General features: G+C 35.7%; 1 protein-coding gene and 1 long non-coding RNA gene across 6 annotated transcripts in view; one reads left to right on the top strand and one right to left on the bottom strand.

Annotated features, from left to right (window-relative positions):
- Window positions 1–23,444, top strand: part of TTK (TTK protein kinase) — a 63,396-nt gene that overhangs the window by 16,740 nt on the left and 23,212 nt on the right. For 2 of the 5 annotated variants that reach the window (XM_079146521.1, XM_079146518.1), the window contains exons 1-10: window positions 8,788–8,986; window positions 10,002–10,158; window positions 12,630–12,852; window positions 13,415–13,521; window positions 15,406–15,549; window positions 16,008–16,122; window positions 16,272–16,344; window positions 16,431–16,525; window positions 18,063–18,150; window positions 19,103–19,223. In XM_079146521.1, the coding sequence (XP_079002647.1) occupies window positions 10,020–10,158; window positions 12,630–12,852; window positions 13,415–13,521; window positions 15,406–15,549; window positions 16,008–16,122; window positions 16,272–16,344; window positions 16,431–16,525; window positions 18,063–18,150; window positions 19,103–19,223 (1,105 nt within the window). In that variant the 5' untranslated portion in view covers window positions 8,788–8,986; window positions 10,002–10,019. Of the gene's footprint in view, window positions 1–8,786; window positions 8,987–10,001; window positions 10,159–12,629; window positions 12,853–13,414; window positions 13,522–15,405; window positions 15,550–16,007; window positions 16,123–16,271; window positions 16,345–16,430; window positions 16,526–18,062; window positions 18,151–19,102; window positions 19,224–23,444 lie in introns of those variants that run through there. The other 3 variants (XR_013764936.1, XM_079146519.1, XM_079146520.1) reach the window with 3 other exon arrangements.
- Window positions 4,360–8,728, bottom strand: LOC306665211. The gene is made up of 2 exons (XR_013764944.1): window positions 7,149–8,728; window positions 4,360–6,801 (listed from the first exon to the last, which is right to left on the bottom strand). It is a non-coding gene; the product is annotated as an uncharacterized lncRNA (long non-coding RNA).

Raw genomic sequence — 23,444 nt, 5'->3', positions numbered from 1 at the left:
GTCTCTAGCCTGTATCATCTGCATATTTACTCCTTGGCCTCAGTACAAAGGGATGAATCTAGGAAATAATTGGGGAAGAGAATGAGGCTAACAATGTCTTTGCCTGTTTCCCTACTTCTGCCCTTGCTAGAGTGAGCTATATAGTCTGAAAATTGCTGAGGCAAATTTAAAGCAAGTACAAATCTTCTGCAATATGTGCAATATAAAAGCTGTGGTGCCAATTTTTGATAGAAACTGGGTCAAAGGGTGGAGTAGGTAGAAATGATACTCTTCAAAACAAAAGATATATCTGGCAACTAAATTATGATTAGAGAGTAAATCTCTTGGAGAATCCAAAGGAAAATTGTGAGCTGAGTTGTTCATTAGATTTATTCCCATATTATTTTAATAGTACCTGAAAAAGAACTGCCATAAAATACATCAATCCAGCATGTACTGTGAATTACATCTGTCTATGGACAAGCTTTATCCATCTCTGGAAATTAACAGCTATTTTTAATGACAGAATCTGAAGAGCTATGGATGATCTTCTTTTTTTTTTTGGATGATCTTCTATCAGAAATAAAAATGGATTGAGAAGCAAAAGTTCAGAGCTCCATTCCCCACCATACAACCCAGGGCAAGTCACTAGACTGGTCTAGGTTTCAGTGTCCTACCTGCAAAATGATGGGGGAAAGAAAACTGCTGCCTATCTCATAAACCTGTATGAGGAGAGAATGAAACCATTTATATGACAGTACTCTAAATACTTTAAAGTGGTTTGCAAATGTAAAATATTGTCATTTTGTTTCAATCTGTAATATTTCCTTCAGGAATTACTATTATTTTACATAGACATGGGTCTATTTGATGTGATTATATAGAAGTTATATTTCTTTCTCAAATAATTCAGAATTCTAAATCACCAAAATCAAATATCAATTAAAGTACTATTCCAGAGAACTTCCTTTTAAAAAAAATCTCAATTTCACTCATTCATCCCTATGCTGTGTTTTCCTTTTGAAATCCTATTACCCTTTCCTTCTCTCTCTCCCTCCTGCCCTCTCTCTTCCCCCCACCCCACCTCTCTCTGCTTTTGTACCAGTAATTGAACCCAGGAGTGCTTATCCACTAAGCCACATCCCAAGTCCTTTTTCATATTTCATTTAGAGACAGGGTCTCACTGTGTTGCTTAGGGTCTCACTAAGTTACTGAGACTGGTTTTGAATAGGTAATCCTTTTGCCTCGGCCCCCTAGATGCTGGGATTACAGGCATGTGCCACTGCACCCAGCCCTTTACTTCTCTTTTGATTTTTTTTTTCTATAAGATAACTATATTATCAAAATAAATATAAGCATTTTACTGGTGCCTGCTTTTCTTCTGTACACCCCCATCCTGCACTCATCTACAGTGTTGGTGGGGAAGGAGCCTCTGTGGATTCTGACAGGACTAGTCAGGCTGCTGGACACTCCCTGCACAACCTTGCCCTATCAGATAAAGCAGGGAGTGAGCCTCTGACAGGTGCCTCACTCACTATCCTGGGTCTCCATGGTGCAAGTGGAGCTCTAATCAGACCGTGTTGTGCAAGAGGCTGTGTGTGGGTAACTGCTGTCCTCCACCCTAGAGAAATGCTTTGCTGCACCTGTGCACTCAAAGTGAACTAAATTCATATGTAACTTTGAAACAGGAAAAAAAAAAATAAGAAAGCATTAGGACAGTTCACCTATGACTAAAAGATGCACATTTCATTATGTAAAAAGGAAACTTCAGGCCCTAATGTTAGAATAAAAGAATGTATTTCTTATAGCTAAGTGAGGAAAGTCTTTGAGTCTTATGTTTTCACATATCAAACTAGTTCAGGATGCTCATAGAAGACACAATGAAAAGATAATTTTTTTTTTTTCTGGGGGCTTAGCCCAGGTACTAACAGCCTTGCTGATGATTTCAGTGCACTGAATGTGAACAGCAGTCGCAGAGCTCCTGGAGATGTTCTGGCACTTCAGCAGAAACTAGTGTGAGCAAGGGATTAGTGGCTGGGGCCCTCCCAAACCTTAGTGAACACAAGGTACAAGGAATAGCCTTGGATGGGTGGAGCTACTGAATTTCCCAGCAGCCTGTTAGAATGGGGAGTTGGATTTCAGGTAATTTATAGGTTATTAACAAGTATGATAGTTCTTGCACCTTTGAATTTGTGAACTGAGAGTCTGCTCTTTCTTTGTTTTTGAAACAGGGTCTTGCTATGTTCCCCAGGCTGACTCTGAACTCCTGGCCTCAAGTGATCCTCCTGCCTCAGCCTCCCTAGTTGCCAGGACTACAGATGCATGCTATAGCACCCAACCTGCTATTTCTATGTTATGACTTTTAACACACAAATTCACTGAGGGATTAGAATTAATTATTAATTCTTGGCTTAAAGCAGAGGATATTGTTATGCTGATAATCCAAGGACAATTGTATCACAAATACTTAACAGCAATTTTCACTACTTTTCCTTGTCCTTTAACTGTGAATTAAATATATAGATTTTATTTAGAAAAAGCAACACAATCCTATCATCCAAACTTACCAACTATTTTAATGATGTATATATTCGTCTAACCCATAACCTTTTACATTAACAAGTAACCTGTGTTCCTAATTTAAGGGGTATCTTGAAAGAATTCAACAGAATTGGTGGAAGTTCAGATTTTGCCCTGATTTTCATAGAGTATCCTGTGGGGTGGTTGTCTTCTGTGGCCTTTAAGTTGCTCTTACTGCCACCTCATGGCCTCTGTTGATGCTGGTGTCTTTATTGCCAAGGGTGTGAGGTGGCTTTATGTGATTTGAAGCTTGTCACTGCTGAGTTCATTTGAAGACTTTCTTGTGCATCAGGATAGCACAGTTTGCGTTTAAGCCTAGGCTAAAGCTCCTGCAGGTACAGTCCTGTCTGAGCATGTCTGGGGAATTTGTGAAACCAGCATGTTTATCTGGGGCTTGAAGAGCCCATAGCAAAGAGCTTGAGCTTTGTCTCGTGCTTGGGCTATGAGGCATTTGGGGCAAACTGTAATCTGACCCAGGTTAACTGAAGAGTCTGATGGGAGAGAGCTTATCAAGGACAGAAGGAGGTGGCACAGGCTCCTTAGTAACACCCCTTTAGTCATCAGAGGAGAAAAATAGCTTCTGAAGGTAACTTTGTGATGGTCCAGCCCCATATATTCATGTTTGGGTGCTAGACAAAGTGAAGGTGCAAGTAAAAATGGGAAAAGCATGCACTGCGCACTCTAGAAAACATTAAGTCACATGTACATGCAATTTGCATTGTTTTCAAGCCCTCAGATCTAAGGTTACAAAGGGGAGAGAGATGTTAAAAGAAAAAGACCAGTTAAACTTAAAGTATAATTGAGCAAGGAAAATATTCTAGAACAGTACAATATTTTGGACCAAAGATGGTTCAGAATGCCCCACCCTACCACATGTTACAGTAAAAGGACATGAGAAACAACTAACTGGCTGCAGATAATATTTTCCTCCTATGGAAAATATTATGATCAATAGCAGCCTGTAATCAGTTGGAGCTCAGTTAACTGAGACTCAGTTGCTTCATTTGTTTCTACTTTAAGCGACATTTCAGTTCCTTACATGTGGAAGCTACTATGGGCTAAACTTATCACCCAAATGTGGAAACATGTTTTTATGTCCATTTAACAGAGGTAACCTCCAATTTGCCACACTTTGTTACTGTGAATCTTTAAGACACACACGGAGTGTGGCAAAGTTCTTTATAGTCAATGAAGTGGCAACAGGTTTTGCTAAAGAATGAGATGCTTGCAGGGACCAGACCTGGGAAGCAGTGATGATCTTTGGAGGACAATGTGATGCCTACAAGGCAATGGAAGCATTAGTAAGGCTAACTCTGTAGGGACTCTCACAAATCCCAGGTGGGAACATCTTAGGGGCTAAGGGCCAGCACTATTCAGAGAGGGAAAATAAGCCCTGAATCCTGGGTAATCTTCACATCACCCTGAATGCACCTACAGGTTGGTGAGATCTCAGGTTACTTGTATTTCATTAGTGTTCAGTAGGTCTCTCAAAGTTAGATGCAGGTTCATTAAACCCACAGATGAATAATGTTACCATAATTAATTACTATCTGGTCAAAAGGGTCTGACCTTGGGTTTTTACATGTTCCTGGCTTTGTAACTTGACTTATTTTTTTCCTTAATTTTTATTCACCACATGTTCATTGAATGCATTCTCTGTGTAGTGATGATCAAACAGACCTTGAGCCAGTTCTTACAGAACTCAGAGCCTGGTGCATAAGACATACAAACTAATTCATTCATTCAACAATTTGTGTTAACTACCTACAATATGCTAGATGGCATTCCATGTTTTGGGTATATGATGGACAAGTAAGCAAGGATCTCATGGAAAGGGGAAACACATAATAAATACATAAATAAATAAATGAACAAAATACTGATAAATACTATGAAGGGAATAAAGCATGATAATATGGTGAAGAAGAACTGGAAGGAAACTGGGGGTTACCTTAGGTAAGGTAGTTATGCAAGGCCTCCTTGAAGAGGTGACATTTGAACAGGCACTTAAAAGGTGGAAAAGGGCCAACCACTAAAGACCTGGCAGAAAGACCTGGTGTTACAGGCAGAAATGACAAAATGAAGGGCCCTTAGGCAGGAAAAATTTCACTGTGTTCAAGGAACTGAGTGAAGGCCAGTGAGCTAGAGCTTAGTGAAGAAAGAGAAAAAGTAGAATGAGATGAGCCTAGAGAATTAAAAAGGGTCTGAGTTATCAGGGCCTTAGAGGCTTTGGTAGGGAACATGGCTTCCCATCTAAGTTATTATAAAGACAATTTAAGCAGGGGCCCATGATGATCTGAGAAATTATATCATGTGATCAGATTTTTCCTTCCTGTTTTCCAACAACTCTTTCCACCCTATTCTGAAATAACTCAAAATAGGTGTCTTAGATCTGATCCTGGGAAAACGTCAAGTAGCACTACTCAGTGATCTACCACAAAGTTCACTCTATACACTGATAAATGACATCTCTGTATTGACTTAAGTATCTCAACTCCTGCCTACCAAAGTAAAAAAGATGGGACACTTCTAGATACAATGAGCTTTTGTCTCCTCTTCTCTCTGGAGGATTTCCTTATCAAGATTAGCTATCTAGCTACTGAACCTCCCATGAGGTTCATGGAGGTCAAACTTACATTGCACTTCTTTTCACACTAGAGTCAACCCTATATTGATAACTTTACACACCTACAAACTGTGATTTAATAGAGTCTTAAAAATAGTTGTGCAATGGGGAAAATGACAGATATGTCCTGCAAACCCAATCGAACCCAGAGAAAAATAATTTATGAAAAGAATTATAGTACTATTTAGAAGCTGCATGTTCCTGTACATGAATGCATCTTAAAAACTGTAAGAACTCCCAGAAATACTGGGGGAATGTGAATTTTTCAAAGAAATGGAAAACTTCATTAGCAGGTAAGATAGAATGAGCCACAAACACCACAAAAAAGAGCGGGGGCAGTTTAAGGATGACATTAAAATCAGGACCAGAGGGTATTTTGCATTGTTTTGTTTTGTGGTATTCTTTTATGGTTTGATAACTTTGTGCTTTCAGAAGATAGACAAAGATGAACGAAAAGTGATATACAATAGCAAAGTTATAGAATCCAAATTTATATTGTGACAGAAATATGAAAATTTCCATCTTAAAAAAAAGGCATAATCTGTTGGTGAATTGTTTTGTAAAGACTTGACTCTGAAAATAAGCCAGTTTATTCACTTTCAGATGAAGGTGGCTTTAATTTAAAAAAAAATTTTTGTACAACTACAAAAGCATATTAAAGGAAATAAAATTCTCAAATACTCCAGAAGTTGTAAACGTTAGGATTTAGCTAACATCTGTCAAGTATCAACAATGTACCAGCACTACGGATACTGTGATGAACAAAGTAGATAAAAATTCCTGCACCTATAGAGTTTACATTCTAGTCACGTGGAGAATAATAAAGAGACACAATAATTAAATAGATCAGATAGATAAAATCATAGGATTTGTGGATCATCACAGTTCTATGGAAATATAAGCCATATAAGTAAATTTTAAACTTTTCCATTAGCCATATTGAAAAGTTAAAAAAAAAAAAAAGATGAGATTAAATTTTCATAAACTTTTTATTTTGGAATTTTTTTTTAATTTACAAAAATTGCAAAGGTAGCACAGATGGTTGCTGTGTACCTCTCCTTTTTCCTATTGTTCAGATTTTATATTACTGTGGTACATTAGGCAAAACTAAGAAATCAACACTGGCATGTCACTATTAACTAAACTTTATTTGGATTTTGCAGTTGTTTTTCCACTAATGTGTACTTTCTGTCCAGGATTCAGTCCATGAAAGCAAGGCATTTAGTCATGTCTCCTTAGTCAACTGTGTATGACAGTGATATTAATTTTAATATTTTAATTAATACAGCAAAAATTTCACTTCAAGTTGTAACCAATATTTTAAAAATAAGTATGTTTTACATCTTTTAATACTTAATTTTCAAAATCTACTGTGTATTGTTATACTTACAGTGCATATCAAAAGCATGTACTTTTACTGGAACACTATCTGCACTAAGATCTCATAAAATTTACAAAGCAAAAAGAAAATTTAAAAGTACTTAAGTTTTTCAATAACTAGGGGGTGGGGCTGTAGCTGTATATCAGTGGCAGAGCGTTTGGGTAGCGTATGTCAGGCACTGGATTTGATCCTTAACACCACATAAAAATAAATAAAATAAAGACATGCTGTCCACCTACAAATACAAAAACATTTTTTAAAAAGTTTTCCAATAACTATACTAAATATTAAGATTTAATTAAGATTAAAAATTTAATTTCTCAGTGGCATTGGACACATTCAAGCACTCAATAACCATGGGTAGCTTATAATGGTATATTGAACACAATTCTAGACCATTATAGGGACTTCTGTTCTTTATTCTGAGCTACATAGGGAGCACTAGTTTTGAGCACAGAGGTAACATGATCTGATTTACGATTGTTCTGCTGTGGAGGAGAATAAACTGAAGCAAGGATAAGGCAGAAGTTGGGAGACCAGCCAGGAGGCCACTGGAGTAATTTAGGTAAATGACGAAGGTACCTTGTACTGGAGTGGCAGCTGTGGAGGTGGGGAGAAGTGGTAGCCTTCCAGAAAATCTTGTGGTAAGACTTGATTCAGTCTGCTCATGAATTGGATATGGGGTCAGAGATGACACAAAGGTTTGGGGCCTAATAATGAAGTTATTTTTTACAGAGCTTTTGTAAGAAGCAGATTTGAGAAAGAATAGGGGTTCAGTTTTGGACATTTTGAGTTTAAGATGCCTAAGATATATTTAAGTGAGGATGTTAAGTAGGAAATGGATGTGTGAAGATGTACTTCAGGAGAGAGAACTCAGCAGGAGATAAACATTTTGGAGTCAATATACAGATGGTATTTTAAAGATGTAAGACTGGAGGTCACCAAAGTAGTGACTGCACATAAATGTTAGAATGAAGTTATTCACCAGGAGAGCAGTATTTTCAGGAAAAATGCACACTTTGAGATTAGGTCCCACCAGTAAGAACTGTTGGTAATAAACTCCTTTCAAATAAAGTAAATGTTATGCAAACCATGGTATAGTAAATCATTTTGCTTTGCTGAAGCAAAAATGTATAGCTAACAGATATGGGAAAATACGGTTAAGGGATGAACACAGCTAGATGCAGCAGCTAACGATTTGGGAAGCTGAAGCAGGAGGATACCAAGTTCAAGGATTGCCTGACGATTTAAGAGTGGATTTTGAAGACTTAGTATTTAAAAATTTAAATTAAAATAAAAATGTTTATTTATTTTTAAATAGAAATGTCTGTTCTTTAAAAATAAAATAAAAAGGGTTGGGGATGTAGCTCAGTGGTAGAGCACCCCTGGGTTCAACTCCCAGTACGGAGGGAGAGGATGAAGAAAATTCAAGCTGGCTGGGGATGACTGTTAACAAATGACAGCTGCAGTTAGTTTCCTACACATACACAAAATCAACCAACCAATCCTACCACAGAGCACGTTATGATTCTGGCACAACAGAGACATCTCTCGTTTCAAAGATGGGGAGATAACCGTTGCCCTGAACCTCAAAGCCACTTAGCAGCGGAGCAGTGAGACCTTAAGTAGAACAGTCTCGAAGGGAGGGGGACTGATAAAGTGAGTGTAAGCAGGGCGGTCACGACTGCCAAGGTCTATGCAGAATTTTGACAAAGGGAAGGGTCTTGTCTTGAAGATGAGGCAAGGAGTTATTTAAGGATACTGGGAGGGCATAAATGGAAGCTCAAGGATCAAAAGCAAAGAGATTCTTTAGCTGGCTACACGACTGAAGGTGAAAAATCCTTTCGCATTACGTCCTCCCTAAGCCCGGGCAAGGAGGACGCAGGGGTGGGGGGTGAAGGGCGGACCCACCTTACTTAGATCTTTTAGTTACAGGAGCTGGGAACAGTCGTCCCCGCCCCCACTTTCCTCTCACTGGCCAGCTCCGCCCAGGAGTAACTACTCCTTGGCGGAAATTCGGCCTGGTTAAACCAGAAAGAACAAGAAAGCAAGCCGACAGGTGACCATGGAGCACCTGCCCGGCTCCAGCACCCCAGCACTGCCGGTGCCACTCAAGTGGCTCAGGGTCGGAGCAGTTAGCTCAGGGCCCAGGGCCGAGAGCTCTCCCAGGCGGGACTCAAGGACGCAGGGTAGAGGCGGGGCCGACGCGTAGGAACAATTACGTCAGACGCTATCACGTGAGTAGCCGTGACCAATACGAGGTCACGGCGGTAGCGGCGGAGAAATTCAAACGTGTTTGCGGAGAGCGAGTTGGGTTCCATCTTTTCTTCTCTACAGCTTTGCTTCCTGGAGGCGAGTTCTGCCTCGCGGACTCACCAAGAAACGGCGGCGTCCGGTGTGTGAGCTCGTTAGCGGCGCAGGTCGGTGAAAAGTGAGAGCGAGACCAGGGAGGCCCAGAACTGAGTAGACGACGTGGGGCGCGGCTGAAAGAGCTGGAGGGAAAGGGTAGGTTTCCATGCCTCAGACGATCTAGAGGGTGGGGTGATAACGGAAGAGTTTGTTGAGTAAGTAAAAAGTGGGTGTAGACCTCGCCGGAAAGAGGCCCTGGCGGGGCACCTACACCGGACACTTTCCTCAAAATACAGTCCTCTTGTCTGCTTTCCTTAGAACTGGGAGGAGATTGTGACAGTATTCTGATAGTAGACTTTCAAATCTGACTTCAGAGGCAGTTGATATCTTGCTGCTTACTTTGTCGCCCCTTTTTATTGTTAAACTCGAGGATAGGGTGGCAGTACTGTTAATGACCTGAGTGACTGGATTAATATTTGAAAATCACAAAGATGAGATTGACAGGAAGAGAGACTGCAGTTTGTTGATCCAAAACCATCATGCAGATGAGCAATACTATAGTAGTAACTTCGATTCTTGTCTTAGAATGATTAAGGTAGCAAGTCATATTGCCAGATATACACAAGAACAAATCTGCTAAATCTCAGTTATCATTAAAGGGCTGCGATGTTCATATGCTGCTGTGAAAGCATATTCAGTATAAAGATTAACTCACAATGCATGTGAAAAAAAGAACTGTTAATCTCATTACCGAAAGGATTCTTTTGATCACCGCCACAATCCAAGGAAACCCTTGGTCATATTTTTTAATAAAGGATGAAATTTTCAGATGGCCCAGAGAAAGTCATTCTAGAAAAGGAAGGCATTCAGTGCACAAAAGAAAAATAGAAAGTTTAAAAGGAGACAACCAGTTTTGCTATGATTTCAGTGTGTAACTTCACTAAGTAATATAGGGAAGAAAAGGTGTGCTTGGCCTATTGAAACCTTTCTGGATAAATTACAAAGCCATGTCCATTGTTTGAATAATAGCAGCATTAAATGTGTCCTCAAAACTAATGCTTTTTTTTTTTTTCTGGGTTCTAAAAGGCTAGTTGAAACTTAGAAATGGATGCTGAGGATTTGAATGGCAGAGAATTGACAATTGATTCCATAATGAACAAAGTGAGAGATATTAAAAATAAATTTAAAAATGAAGACCTTACTGATGAGCTAAGTTTGAATAAAATCTCTGCTGATACTACAGGTGAGTTTTTTTTTTTAGAATGTTCTTTCAGGTAAAGAAATGAGATGTTAATCACTCACTGTATTTTAACATATGTAATTTTCTCAGTAATTAGTGTTCACTCATTAGAAGTACTATATTTTCTTTATATTTTTATCCTGTGCCTGGAAATACTACAAATAATTTTTTGCTTTCTTAAAAAAAAAAAAAGCATCATTTATTAGTGTGCTCAGGGGTAGTTTTCTTAACTCTTTTATTGCCAACAGTTTCTGTTGGCATGCCTACCAAAAATAGATCTACCTTTTTTTTTTTTGGTTCCGGGAATTGAACCCAGGGGTGCTTGACCACTGAGCCACATCTCCAGCCCTTTTTATATTTTATTATTTATATTAATGAGACAGGGTCTTATTAAGTTACCTAGGGCCTTGTGAAGTCAGAGGCTGACTTTGAACTTGTGATCCTTCTGCCTCTGCTCTGGAGCTGCTGGGATTATAGAGTGGCACCACTGCACCCGGCAAGAAATGCCATTTTTTTCATTCCCTTTTTTCTGTGAACTGAGGAAGCTTTACCAATCTTATAAAGTTAGGTATCAATTTAACGTCAAACACTTGATTTTTGATTTGAAGAATCTTCTATTACTCCTCTGGTCCTTTTTTCTCATTCTTTTTTAGCCTCAGTTCCAGCCACAGTAGCTTCCCTAATGTCTCTCCTATATGCTAGACCAGCTGTCCTTCAGAAAGTATTAACTTAATGCCTGATTCTTTACTATATTGCAAATGATGGTATTCATTTGAATAGTGACTTTTAAATGTTTGCTAGATCAGTAGTAACCATTAAATGGTGAAAGAATCTGTGATCTAGTCATTTTGGCAGACTTTTTATTTTGAAACAACCAAAAATATAATAATTTTTGGTGTCAAGTAGTCTTAATAAAATATTAATTTATCACGTCTAGCACTTACAAGCTTGTATAAGGAGGAAATCGAATACTTGCTTTAAATTTCACTGATCCTTAGCTTACTCAAAAGTGTAAACACACAACATTATGAAGTTGTGAAGTAAAATATGCTAAATTTTGAGGAAAGATCCCAGATGCTTAAAACCTTGGTTTCTTTCTAAATGAGAATTATGCATTCACTGTGCTACATTGTAATGCAGGCCAGCCATTATATGACTATTAGCAAGATAAAGATAACAGGTGCTCTATGTGTTGAATAGAGAAAGAATGTATTCAGCCTACAGACAGCAAAATGCTAGTTAGACATAACAGACTAATTTGTTAGGAAAACAATAGAAGGTAAAACTGGAAAATTAAGATAAGACCAGGTTAAACTTAAAATGAAAAAAGCAAAGTTATGAATGCCCTATGTTCTTTTTTATTTACTTATTTATTTGTGACACTGGGGATTGAACACAGGGGTGCTCTACCACTGGGTCACACCCGTATCCCTTTTTGGTTTTTTACTTTATTATTTTTTCAGTGCTGTGGATAAAACCCAGGGACTCATGCATGTCAGGCAAGTGCTCTACCACTGAACAGTATCCCCACGCCCTTATTTTTTATTTTATGAAGGGCTCCCACTTAGACCAGGCTGACCTTGAACTTGTGATCCTCCTGCCTCAACCTCCAGAGTTCCTGGGATTATAGGCATGCATCACTAAGTCTGGAACACTGTAGTAAAAAGCAGTAATTTTGTTTACAAAAGTAAAGATTTTAAGCTTTGTTGATATTAACTTATACTTTTAAGGACTAGTGGTTTCTCTGGGAAATCTAAGTTTAATAATGCTTAGTAATTACTAAAATATCCTGAATAGGAGAGTGAAATTCAGGTTATCTAAAACAACCAACACTAAATTAGGTAAAAAATACAGTGTGAAAATTATATTTGAAGATTATATTTGCTATTTCTGTAGATTTGGGTTCCATAGAATATGGCAGCCACAAGAAGTCCTATTGAGTTCTGAAAATCTGGACCAGGGTAATGATGGGTTGGTGAAAACAGGAAATTAATAGAACCCCTAGGAGAAATGTAGGTAACTTGGAGGAAGAAGAAAATGACCACATCAGTTTCTTGTAAAACTGGTTTCTTTGTTTTACAAGTGAGTTTTGAGTTATGTGGAAAAAATGTTGAATGAGCAAAGTGGTCAAGATAGTTGTGTCAAGAACAGAACAATAATCGGAATTTTTAATTTTTTTACTTGTTGATGGAACTTTATTTTATTTATTTATATGTGGTCCTGAGAATTGAATCACACATGCTAGGCAAACGCTCTACCACTGAGCCAATAAGCTGAATTTTTAATGAGTTACATCTATGACAGAGGATTTACCATTATGAATTGTTACAATCCTAAAAAAGTATTAACAAGAAATTTATGTACATTGATACTGATGGTATAAATGCCTAATTATAATCTGAAGGAAAAATGCAATTCAGTATTGTTTAATGACCATCATCTCTGTTGCGATATATTTTGTTCTCTTTATTCAGATAACTCTGGAACTGTTAACCAAATTATGATGATGGCAAATAACCCAGAGGACTGGTTGAATTTCTTGCTCAAACTAGAGAAAAATAGTGCACCCCTGAATGATGCTCTTTTAAATAAATTGATTGGTCGTTACAGTCAAGCCATTGAAGCACTTCCTCCAGATAAATATGGCCAAAATGAGAGTTTTGCTCGAATTCAAGTGAGATTTGCTGAATTAAAAGCGTAAGTATATGAATTTTGATGATGATGATGATGATGATTATTTATTTATTTTGCAGGACCCAGGGCTTCACGTAATAGACTAGGCAAGCATTCTATCACTGAGCTACATTTGCAGACCTCTTTTTGTTTTATTTGAAACAAGGTTTCATTAACTGCCAAGGCTGGCCTTCAAGTTACATCCTTGCCTCAACTTTCCAAGTAGCTGGAATCACTTGGGTGTGGGCCATGACACATAGCCTTTAACTACATTTAAATAACTATATTACACAATATGTAACTACATTGTAAAGAGGGAAAATGAAAACCTGTCAAATTAATACTTTGACCAAATATTTTTTATTTTAATTAACAAGAGAGTACTGTAAACTCCCTTCACTATGGACATACTCCAAAAAAATTCGTATTTAAAGCTCTGTCTCAAAAGATTTTTTTAAAATTAGTATTTTAATTTTACAGGCAGAAAAAAGCAATGTCCCATGGAAAACACATTGAAAAATTATCATATTTAAGTAGCTGTGACCTTTAGTTTTTGTTTTGCTTTGACTCTGGTCTTTTATTGCAGTATTCAAGAGCCAGATGATGCACGGGACTACTTTCAAATGGCCAGAGAAAACTGCAAGAAATTTGCTTTTGTGCATATATCTTTTGCACAATTTGAACTGTCTCAAGGTAATCTGAAAAATGTCAAATCCAAATTTTAAGTAAAAGATAACATCCTATTGTAACAAATCCTAAGATTAAATCATAAAACATCTAAAGGAAAGTAGCATCTTCACTGAGTATTTATAGAATGAAGGACATAAAACATTTAACCTAGAACTTAGGTAAGATTTTCTTAAATTATGATTTCATAGCACTAGAGTATATGTTAAAACAGCTAACATTTAATTGGTAGTTCTTTAAAAAATAAACTGCTATAAAAGCATCACTTTTGCTTGCATAGTTCTTCATAGTCTGGACCTTTTGAATAGGACCAGGACGTCTGTTTTCCTTAAATATTTTTAACCTGACCATTTCTTAGTCTTTTCTCCTTTTTTGCATCTTTCTGGGGCCTTCGGATACACCCTGTGGCCAAGTCTTCCTGTTTTTCTTCTACCTTATTTAAGCTACAGCTCTAATCCCCTTTACCAACCTGTGATAAACATCATCAGTATGAGCAGAATCCATGTGAGGGTACCTAAATTAGGACTGCAGAGTTTCCCAGGATTGAGGTTGGAGAGAAGTTCTGTATAACACAGAGATGGTTTGTGAACCCTGAACTTTCAGGTATACAGATGACTGAATCCTAGTAGTCCGAATCTTTGGTCTATTGTGTGTATTGTTGTGTTATTATTATTTTGTATTATCATTTTCCTACAAATTAAAATAGATTCCTTCTCCTTGTGTGCTAGAGTAAGTTTGACTAGGCCTTTAGGACTTTCTATTTCTCCATTCTATATTAAAATTTTTGAGATAATATGACTTCTCAGCAGCAACTATAAATTTTGTGTCTTTAGAATACATAAATTTTGAAAATTTCTAATTATATTTATATTATATTTTTAAAAATATATTATTTTTTAAAAAGACTACACCCCTGCAATGTGATAATAGCCTCAAGATAAAAATGGTGATTATTCTGAGCAGTGTTGTTAGGCTATCAGGAAACATGCAACATCTCTGAAATCTTATGCATGGTCTGGTATGCATGTGTTTTTTTAGAGGTGGAGAAAATTTCCTTAATTTATATCAGATTCTCATGAGGGAGTGGTCTATGACCTAAATTATTAAGTTCTCAAATTACTAATTCTTATTGAAGGCTTTCTGTCTTTTTGCTGTGCTAACATACCCAATTACATGAAATTCTACCTCTATTCTCAATAAATGTGCAGATTTAACCAATAACAAGTGTGTTCATATTTTTTAAAATTTGTAAACTGTAAAAACTAGAGGGTATCTTAATCATCTTATCAAGTGCAAAGCATCATAGTTTAATGGCTCCCATAAATGTTGATAACATTGAAAGATACATTATGTATACATTTAATATTTATAAATCAAATGCTAGGATAAGTTGAATAGTTAAGTCTGATAGCTAATGGTTAACCTTTATCATTACATTGTTTTTACACAAACTCTTTTGATGAAAGAGTCCTTTTAGCAAAAGATGTCAACCATTCCTTAATGACTAAGTGTTATTGTGAATGATATTTAAATGGTGTGTTCTGAGGACTACTTGAACATCTATCATTTCCTCCAGTTTCTAACTGCTATCATTGGCCTTTATATCCTCTTTTGTTCTACTTCATTAAACTTAATTTGAAAATGGACGGCAATGATAAACTAATACGCAGTGACATCAGTTGTATATTATCCAATAAAATTATTTTAACTTGAATTCTTACCAGAAAAGTTCATTATCTTCATGAGAAGCGAGAGATTACTTATTTGCCTCTGAAATAAAGTGCATGAGTCTTGGAGGAAATAGTTTTGGATGTCTTAATGAATAAATAATATCTGGGGTTAGGAGGCAAAGACAACTGCATAATATGACAATCATTTTTTCTTTGTTAGGCAATTTCAAAAAAAGTAAACAACTTCTTCATAAAGCTGTTGAAAGTGGAGCAGTACCACTAGAGATGCTGGAAATTGCCATAAGTAATTTAAATCTCCAAAAAAGGCAGCTACTTTCAGAGGAGGAAAAGAAGAGTTTATCAGGTAACTATTGTGTGCTAATACATTTCTGCGTAGGTAGTACTGTAAAGTAAAGGTTCCAAATGATATTTTATAGAAAAGGATTGAAATCTAAAGATTAAATTGCAGTGGTAAAGGAGATAAAACTTTTAGAAGTAAAAAGGTATTTACTACTTGTTGAAATTTATCTTTTTATCCTAATCAAAATTTCATTGGTAACACATTAAAAATAACTTGATAATAAGTAAGAGACTGCATTTTTGCTTTTAGAAATAGAGAATGTTCTTTTAACTTGTAAAGACAGTTATATACTTAAGAGAATTTGAAGAGGTGGTTAGAATTATCTTGATAACATCTTCTTGTCTATATATCTTACATGGTGGCAAATATACATTACAAATTGACTTTAAATAGTCTTTGTGAAATTACTTTTTATATTCACATGTCTGTCTAATTTAATCATAATTTTGTAATTTTTACAGCATCTACAGTACTAACCTCTCAAGAATCATTCACCAGTTCGCTTGGACATTTACAGAATAAGAACATTAGTTGTGATTCCAGAGGACAGGCCACTAAAGCCAGGTTTTTGTATGGGTAAGAAAACTGAATCAGTTTTTACATGCTCAGACTTACATAAATATACCTACATACATGTTTTCATGTAAGTATGATAACAGCATTTAGCAATAAGTGGGAATACATATTAATATTTGAAAAATTTGGGATATTTTCTTTTCACTTAGAGAGAATATACCCCCACAAGATGGAGAAATAGGTCGACGAAATCCCTTGAAACAAACTAACAAAACTAAACGGGTAAGTTATTTTTGATCTGCTTTGATAAGGTGATAGTGAAGGCTTTATTTCCCTGTTGGTTACTTAATTTTTCAAAACATTTTTAGTCATGCCCATTTGGAAGAGTCCCAGTTAACCTTCTAAATAGCCCAGATTATCATGTGAAGACAGATGGTTCAGCTGTGCCAAGTTTTACAAAAAGGTATGTTTGAGTTTTAACCTTTTTTTATTTGTTTATATTTAAAGATTGATGGCAGAATGGTCTTGAAGTTTTTTGTTAGCAATAGTAATTGGGATTAAGTTTTTCTTCAGTATTAGGAGTTAGAGTTTTTATTCTGTCTCCTTAAGAGAAAATGAATTTGTTTTGGCCTTTTCACTCATTAAAAATATTAATAAAGGAATTATTAAAAAGTAGGAAACATGTTAGAAAAAGTATTAACATGAAGCTTAAAAGGCTACTTATAGCCATGAAGTTAAAACTCCTATATTTGAGCAAGAACTTACAGGTGACTGCTCTGATAAGATTCTTTCTAGAGCATTTGACAGTCTCTATAGCAGTGGTAGAAAGTGTGAACAAATGTCTTTTCCAGCTAGTTCAAGGGGAAGAATAGTATCAGTGAAAGTTCATTAATTTACTTCAGAGTCAAGAACTTCAAGAAGTGGGTCAGAGGCTGATGGTAGCTCTGGTAGAGCATGTACTTAAAATGCACAAAATTCAGGGTTCAATCCCAAGCATGGACAAAAGAGACAGAATGTGTTAATGAGTTGCCGGCTGGATGCAGTGGCACATGCCCGTAGTCCCAACTACAGGGGAGGCTTAGCCAGGAGGATCCCCTGAAACCAGAGGTTCAGGCCAGCCTGGGCAGCATGGTAATACCTCTGTCTCTTTAATTAAAATGAAAGGTGGAGGGGACAGGTTTAGATGGTGAAATATTGTTCATCACATCCAATATGTTTTCTTCTCTCAATTTGAGTGCTTATTTCCTTACAAGAAATAGGAACATAATATTCTAGCTCAACTAAAGCAGTGTTTCTGGTTTATTCTTAATGAACCACCATTTGTAATACTACTATATGGAAAAGTCTCCTTGTACTCTGGAGAATCATTTTGTGGATAAACTTGGGAAACATAATTGATTAATAATTAATTTAGGACTTGACTCAATACTAAAATTAAAAGGTCATTTTGATTGTCAAGGTTAAGCTTCATAATCTTTATTTCATCTTGCTGCTCCATTTCAAATATACATTGAAGCACAAAGGAGACTTTCTTCTGCTCCTATTCAAAAATAAATAAATAATAAAAAATAAAAACAAAATCTCCCCAAACTCCAGCCATATTCTTGATATTGTTATGAGAGACTGCATACTAAGTACTGTGGAGATGCCCACAAAAGAATTCATCCCTGGTTCTCATTCTTAAGCTATTTGCCATCTGAAATGTAGTTTTATCTACATACTTCTCCTTTCCCATATGCTTATCTTACCACCAGCTGTTACTACGTAATGAAGATATTGGGAATCACCTCTTTATCACGTTTGTCATTGCTGAGTATATAGTTTTTTAGCATAATTACCTTTATGTTAGAATCAGTCATTTAATAATGACTTTTTAAAAGGGAATTTTTCCAATTATAAAAAGTACATATGTTGTTTAAAAAGCCAACTTTAAAGTGAACAAATACATTAAAATTAATTTCAAATTAAATATTAATAAGTTTTTTTTTCATGGGGAATAGACAGATCTCTGGATCAGAATGCCGAGATTTGAATGTGCCTGCATCTAAACTAAGTGGAAATGATTCCCATGAAATAAGAAGTTTAAAGGTATTTCATTTTAAATCTTTATATGAAGCAAGAGTACCTGATCTAGCATGGAGATTTTTCCAGGGAAAGGATATAAAGTTTATATGTTTCCAATAGTTTTCTCCTGAAACAAGAGATATAGGACCACCAATGAGAAATAGTACAGAAGTCTAGACTGTGTTTCTCAAAGAGTAAGGTGATAGAGTGAGGTTCAACTATCTCTTAGGGGAACCATGAAGTAACATTTATTAGGCATGTGTTGAAGCAGGTTAAAGGAATAATTGGGGAAACTTATTCCCAGGTTTTCTTTAATCATGTGATTCTGGTAAGACATCTTAAACAAAAACCAAAGTATGTTAGGGCCAAGGTGAGGCACAAATGGTCAGAATTTCTGATGTGGCAGAACAATTCTATATGAACTTCAAAGACAGAAAATAAATTTATTTTCCTGATACAGTATGATTCTTATTGTGCTTTAAGACCCTGGCATTGTAATGTGAGTTTTTTCAATTTTATAGTCTTTATAATGCCACTCTTTCATGATTTATGCTTTAAAATACTGTTTTGTTTTGTTTTTTTTCCTAATCCCAACTATTTTAGAGCATAGTGCATAATTGTATCAAAAAGTTTATTCTCTGGATTTAGAACTACTGTCTTAGAGTTATACAAAGGTTAATTTTTATAAATGCTGTTGGTTTTGGTGAGGCTTATTGTATGTTGGATTCAAACTTATAACCTTTCTCTTTCTATGTGAAATATATTTTAATAATTGATCAATATGTCCCTTGAAAGAAAATTGGCCTAATTTATGGTTATGATCCTTCCTACTGCTCTAATAAATAATTCAGTCTATTAATATGTGCTGGGAATTTGTGAATCTTTTCACATAGAGAAGATTTTGGTATACTGAACAATAAGTCAAATTACTATTACTACTTATGGGATTATATTTGAAAAAATTTTTCCCATGTAGTCTGTTAAAAATATCCATTCCAAGGAACCTCTGGTGTCAGATGAAAAGAATTCTGAACTTATTACTGACTCAATAACCCTGAAGAATAAAACTGAATCAAGTCTTCTAAACAAATTAGAAGGTAAGAGTGACAGAATCAATACACTTTCTTTCCTTAAGAAGACCACTTTGTATCTGGAGAAAGCAGATTACAATTGAATGTGAGAATTGCAATGTGAAACATTCTGTCTTCCTTTACCTTATATTTCAGTTCAGGCATATATAGAGTGCATGAAAAGTATTGCATCTTATAGCAAAGGAAGTGTGTTTGCCCAAAAGAAAGAGGAGGGAAAATAAAATGGAACTAAGTTATTTTTTCAGTTGGTTTAACAATGATATCTAGAAAGGACTCAGTAGTTGTTTCTATGTGACAGACCTCCCTCTCATTTTAGATGTGACATTTGATTTTCCACTCCATGGGTACTGCGATAAATGTTCTAGGGTTATGTAAATGAGTAAGACAAGGTCCCAAGGAGGTTGCAGTGTGGTTGTGGGAGATATATAGATATATCTAAATATAATGCTAGGTGGAATGTAGTGAAGTGTTATGAGAGCAACAAAAATGAAATGCTACAAGACTTGTGAAGAGGAAGAAATTTAAGGAACTAATTTTATTTAGGGAAAATAAGGAAATGTTTTGTGAAAGAGGAAAAGAAATTTTAAGAACTGTTAGCATTTAATTGGTGGGTTTTGAGGGATAACACTCAGTGGGAGACTGCTTGTCCAGCACCTTTGAGGATCTGGGTTTGAGTCCTAGCACCAAATAAGAATAACAAAATCCAAAATAGTCCTAAATCAGGGAAATTGTCATAATAGAATATTTCGGATATAGGAAATAACTTAGGAAAAAGAATAAGAATTTTAGGAATGAGACTGTAGTTGTGCTGAAAATTATAAGACAGGTAGTAGAGAATTGGGGAATAACTTTGAGTCACAGATATTATTAAAGGTATTTAAACAGGGTCACTGATAGGATGCTCATTGTCCAGATAAATAATGTCAGGTTAGATATAATTTTTTAATTGGGCAGAAGGAGAACTTTGGGACAAAGCGAGGCTTTTCCTAATGTTTGCCTGGTGGTTTCCTGGTTTTAGTCCTGAAAGTCTAGTAACCTAGAAAAGCCTCAGTCCCAGGCTAATAGAGACAGTTTGTCACCTTAGAATAGTCCCTTTTTTTCTTGCCATTATTTTGATTGGGAACAGTTTTATTTCTGGTATTTGGCAGAAACTTTATATTTTGTATATTTTTGGTATGTTAATAACACTCATTAGACTCCTGATTTAACATTTTAAAGTGAATATTTGTTGAATGCCTAATCTACCTTATTATGTAGTAAACCATGCAGTTAGAAAGCTGCCTAAATCAATGCAATATTCCAAGTAAATTCATACTTGTAACTAATATTTCAGTTGAAAAACAGAACACTTTTAGCACTCTAGTAACTTCCTTGATCCCCTTTCAGTCTTTCTTCCTCCATGTTATCACTATTCTGAATTGAAACACCGTAGAATGAAATGTAGTCTTTATTCTTGTGTCTGCTTCCTTCATCAACTTTGTTTATGGAACTCATCTATGCTTTTATGGTATCTAGTATTTTTATTGACATTGTTATTTAGTATTTATTGTATTGAATGTACTTCTTTTTTAACCATTGAGCTAGATACATCTCTAGTCTTTTTTTTTTTTTTTTTTTAAGACAAGTTCTTGAGTTCTTGCTAGGTTGCTGAGGCTGTCCTTGAGTTTGTCCTCCTGCCTCAGCCTCTTGAGTTGCTAGAATTACAGGCATGGACCACCACACCCAGCTTCATTATATTGAATATACTTTGTGTTAGCTTCTTATCAATGTAACCAAAATACCTGACAAGAACAACTTATAGGAGGAAAAAATCATGTTGGTTTGTAATTTCAGAGGTTCAATCCATGGGCCACTGACTCATTTACTCAGGGCCCAAGGTGAAACAGAACTTTATGACTGAAGGGCTTGGAGGAGGAATGCTGCTTCAATGGTGTTGGCCAGGAAGCAGAGATCAAGGGGAAGGAGCTGCAGGGAAGATGGACCCTTCCAGGGTTTGCCCCTGATTACCTACCTCCTCTAGCCACACCCCACCATCCAGTTAGTTCTTTCGAAGAAGGATGGACTGATGAGGTTATAGCTATCATAATTTACTCTTTCAACTCTCAGTATTCCTGTATTAACACAGGTGCTTTGGAGGACACGTAATATGCAAACTATAACTTACTATGATTTATCCAAATATTCATGGATAATAATTTTGTCTAATAAGTAATGATAATTTAGATATTTTTGATTTGTCTTTGGTTCCCATATGTATATATTTCTATTGTGTGTATTCTAAGAATGGGATTGTTGGGACACAGGGATGATATGCTTAGGTTGGGTAGTGGTACAAAAATTTTCAAAGTGGTTGTACTGACCCTTGACCAGTAATTATGCTGCTTTCCTCTATATTTTTCTCAATCTTTGTAGTGTCAGTTTAGGCGTTCTGATGCTATGGCTTTAATTTGCATTTCTTTACTGTCTGCTATTGAACATTTTATGTTTATTGGCCACTTTAATATTCTCTTGTGCAAAAATCGAGTTTTGATAATTTTTTATTGCGTTTTGTTTCTTTTTCTCATTTACTTTTGTTTTTATTTATTTTTTTGTTGGTGCTGGGGATGGGACCCAAGGCTTTGTGCGTGCTGAGCAGGCACTCTACTGCTAAGCTATATCCCCAGCCCTCATTGATTTTTTTAGAGAGGTATTTTTATGATCTAAATACACTTCATTGGGTATATATTGCAAGTAACTTGTCCTATTTGTGGTGAAGACTTGATGAAATGAAATTCTTAATTTTGCTGCACTTAATTTATTAACTTTTGCCTTTATGGTGAGTACTTTCTGTGTTTTAATCAAATCTTTCTCTATGTCACCATCATAAAAAAATTGCATATTTTTAGACATCATTTTTCCCTTTTATATTTAGATTTATATTTATCTTGAAAATATTTATATATGTGTAGGTAAAGTGCCAAGTTTCATTTTTTCCTTATGTGAACATCATAGCATTTGTTGAGAAGATCCTCTTTTCCCTTTCTGAATTGTTGTAAATGAGGTAATTCTAGGTATTTGATTTGGAGTCTGCTCTGTTCCATAGTTATTTTGTGTTAATACTCTTTTCATTACTGCAGTGAGTCTTCATGTCTATCAGTTTTGCTATTCAAGAATATTTTGACCTTTTGGATTTTTATATAAATATAAGAATCTCTATATTTCTATGAATACTTGAATCTCTGTAATTTTTACAACTGGAAATTTGAGATCTTATTGAACCTATAAGGAAATTTGGGAGAAATTGACATCTTTAGTGTTCACTAACCTGGCACATCCTTTCATTTAATACAGTGAGAATTCTTTTCTGTGTAAAGATCTTGCATACCCTTTGGTGGATTTATTTTGGGATATCTAATAGTTTTCAATGCTTTGATAATGAATGATAACTTTAAAGAAATGTTTTCTAGTGTATAAAAATGCAACTGATTTTTATTTATTGATCTTAGACACATTGACATTGCTAAATTCACTGAACTTTGCATTTAGTGATTAAAGCCAATTTGTATACAAGTTATTGTCTTTTTTGTATGTAAATTGCTAATATTTAGGATTTTTGCATCTATGAAGTGAATAAAATTTTGGTATTTATATTAAATATATTATTGGGGTATTTTTGTGTATGGACCCTCAGTGGCTTGGGAGGCTGAGGTAGGAGGATCACAAGGTCAAAGCCAGACTCAGCAATGGTGAGGCATCAAGCAACTCAGTGAGACCCTGTCTCTAAATAAAATACAAATAGGACTGGGGATGTGACTCAGTACCTGAGTTCAATCCCCGGTACAACTCCCCACTTCCAAAAAAAAAAAAAGATGGTAAATTCTAGGCTAGTGGTAAAATTTTTATGTTAAACTATGAAAAGTGATGAGTTACCTTCTCTTTACTGTAAGATTTTATTATGTGTACGTTTTTAATTTTTATTTATGATTACTGGTAAAGGAATGGTCTTTAAGTCTGGATGGTCTCTGACAAAACTCTTGATTAATAGTTTAGTTAGGTGGCTGAGTTGCAACTTTGTAAAATTAATTTGCTAAAAGCAAATTGTCAGCAATCTTACAGCTTTTAATTTATCCTTTATTTTTCTATTTTTAAGAGCTAAAAGCTAATAGTTTTGTAACATGTTCTATTTACTTAAGTTTAGTTTTTGTTTCGTTGTTTATTTGAAAGGAGGTCTTACTATGGTGCCCAGGC

This window comes from Sciurus vulgaris, assembly GCF_902686455.1.
Source record: "Sciurus vulgaris genome assembly, chromosome: 7".
NCBI classification, from domain to species: Eukaryota; Metazoa; Chordata; class Mammalia; order Rodentia; family Sciuridae; genus Sciurus; species Sciurus vulgaris.
The sequence above is the reverse complement of the archived record's forward strand: the minus strand, read 5'-3'. Positions and strand labels throughout refer to the sequence as shown.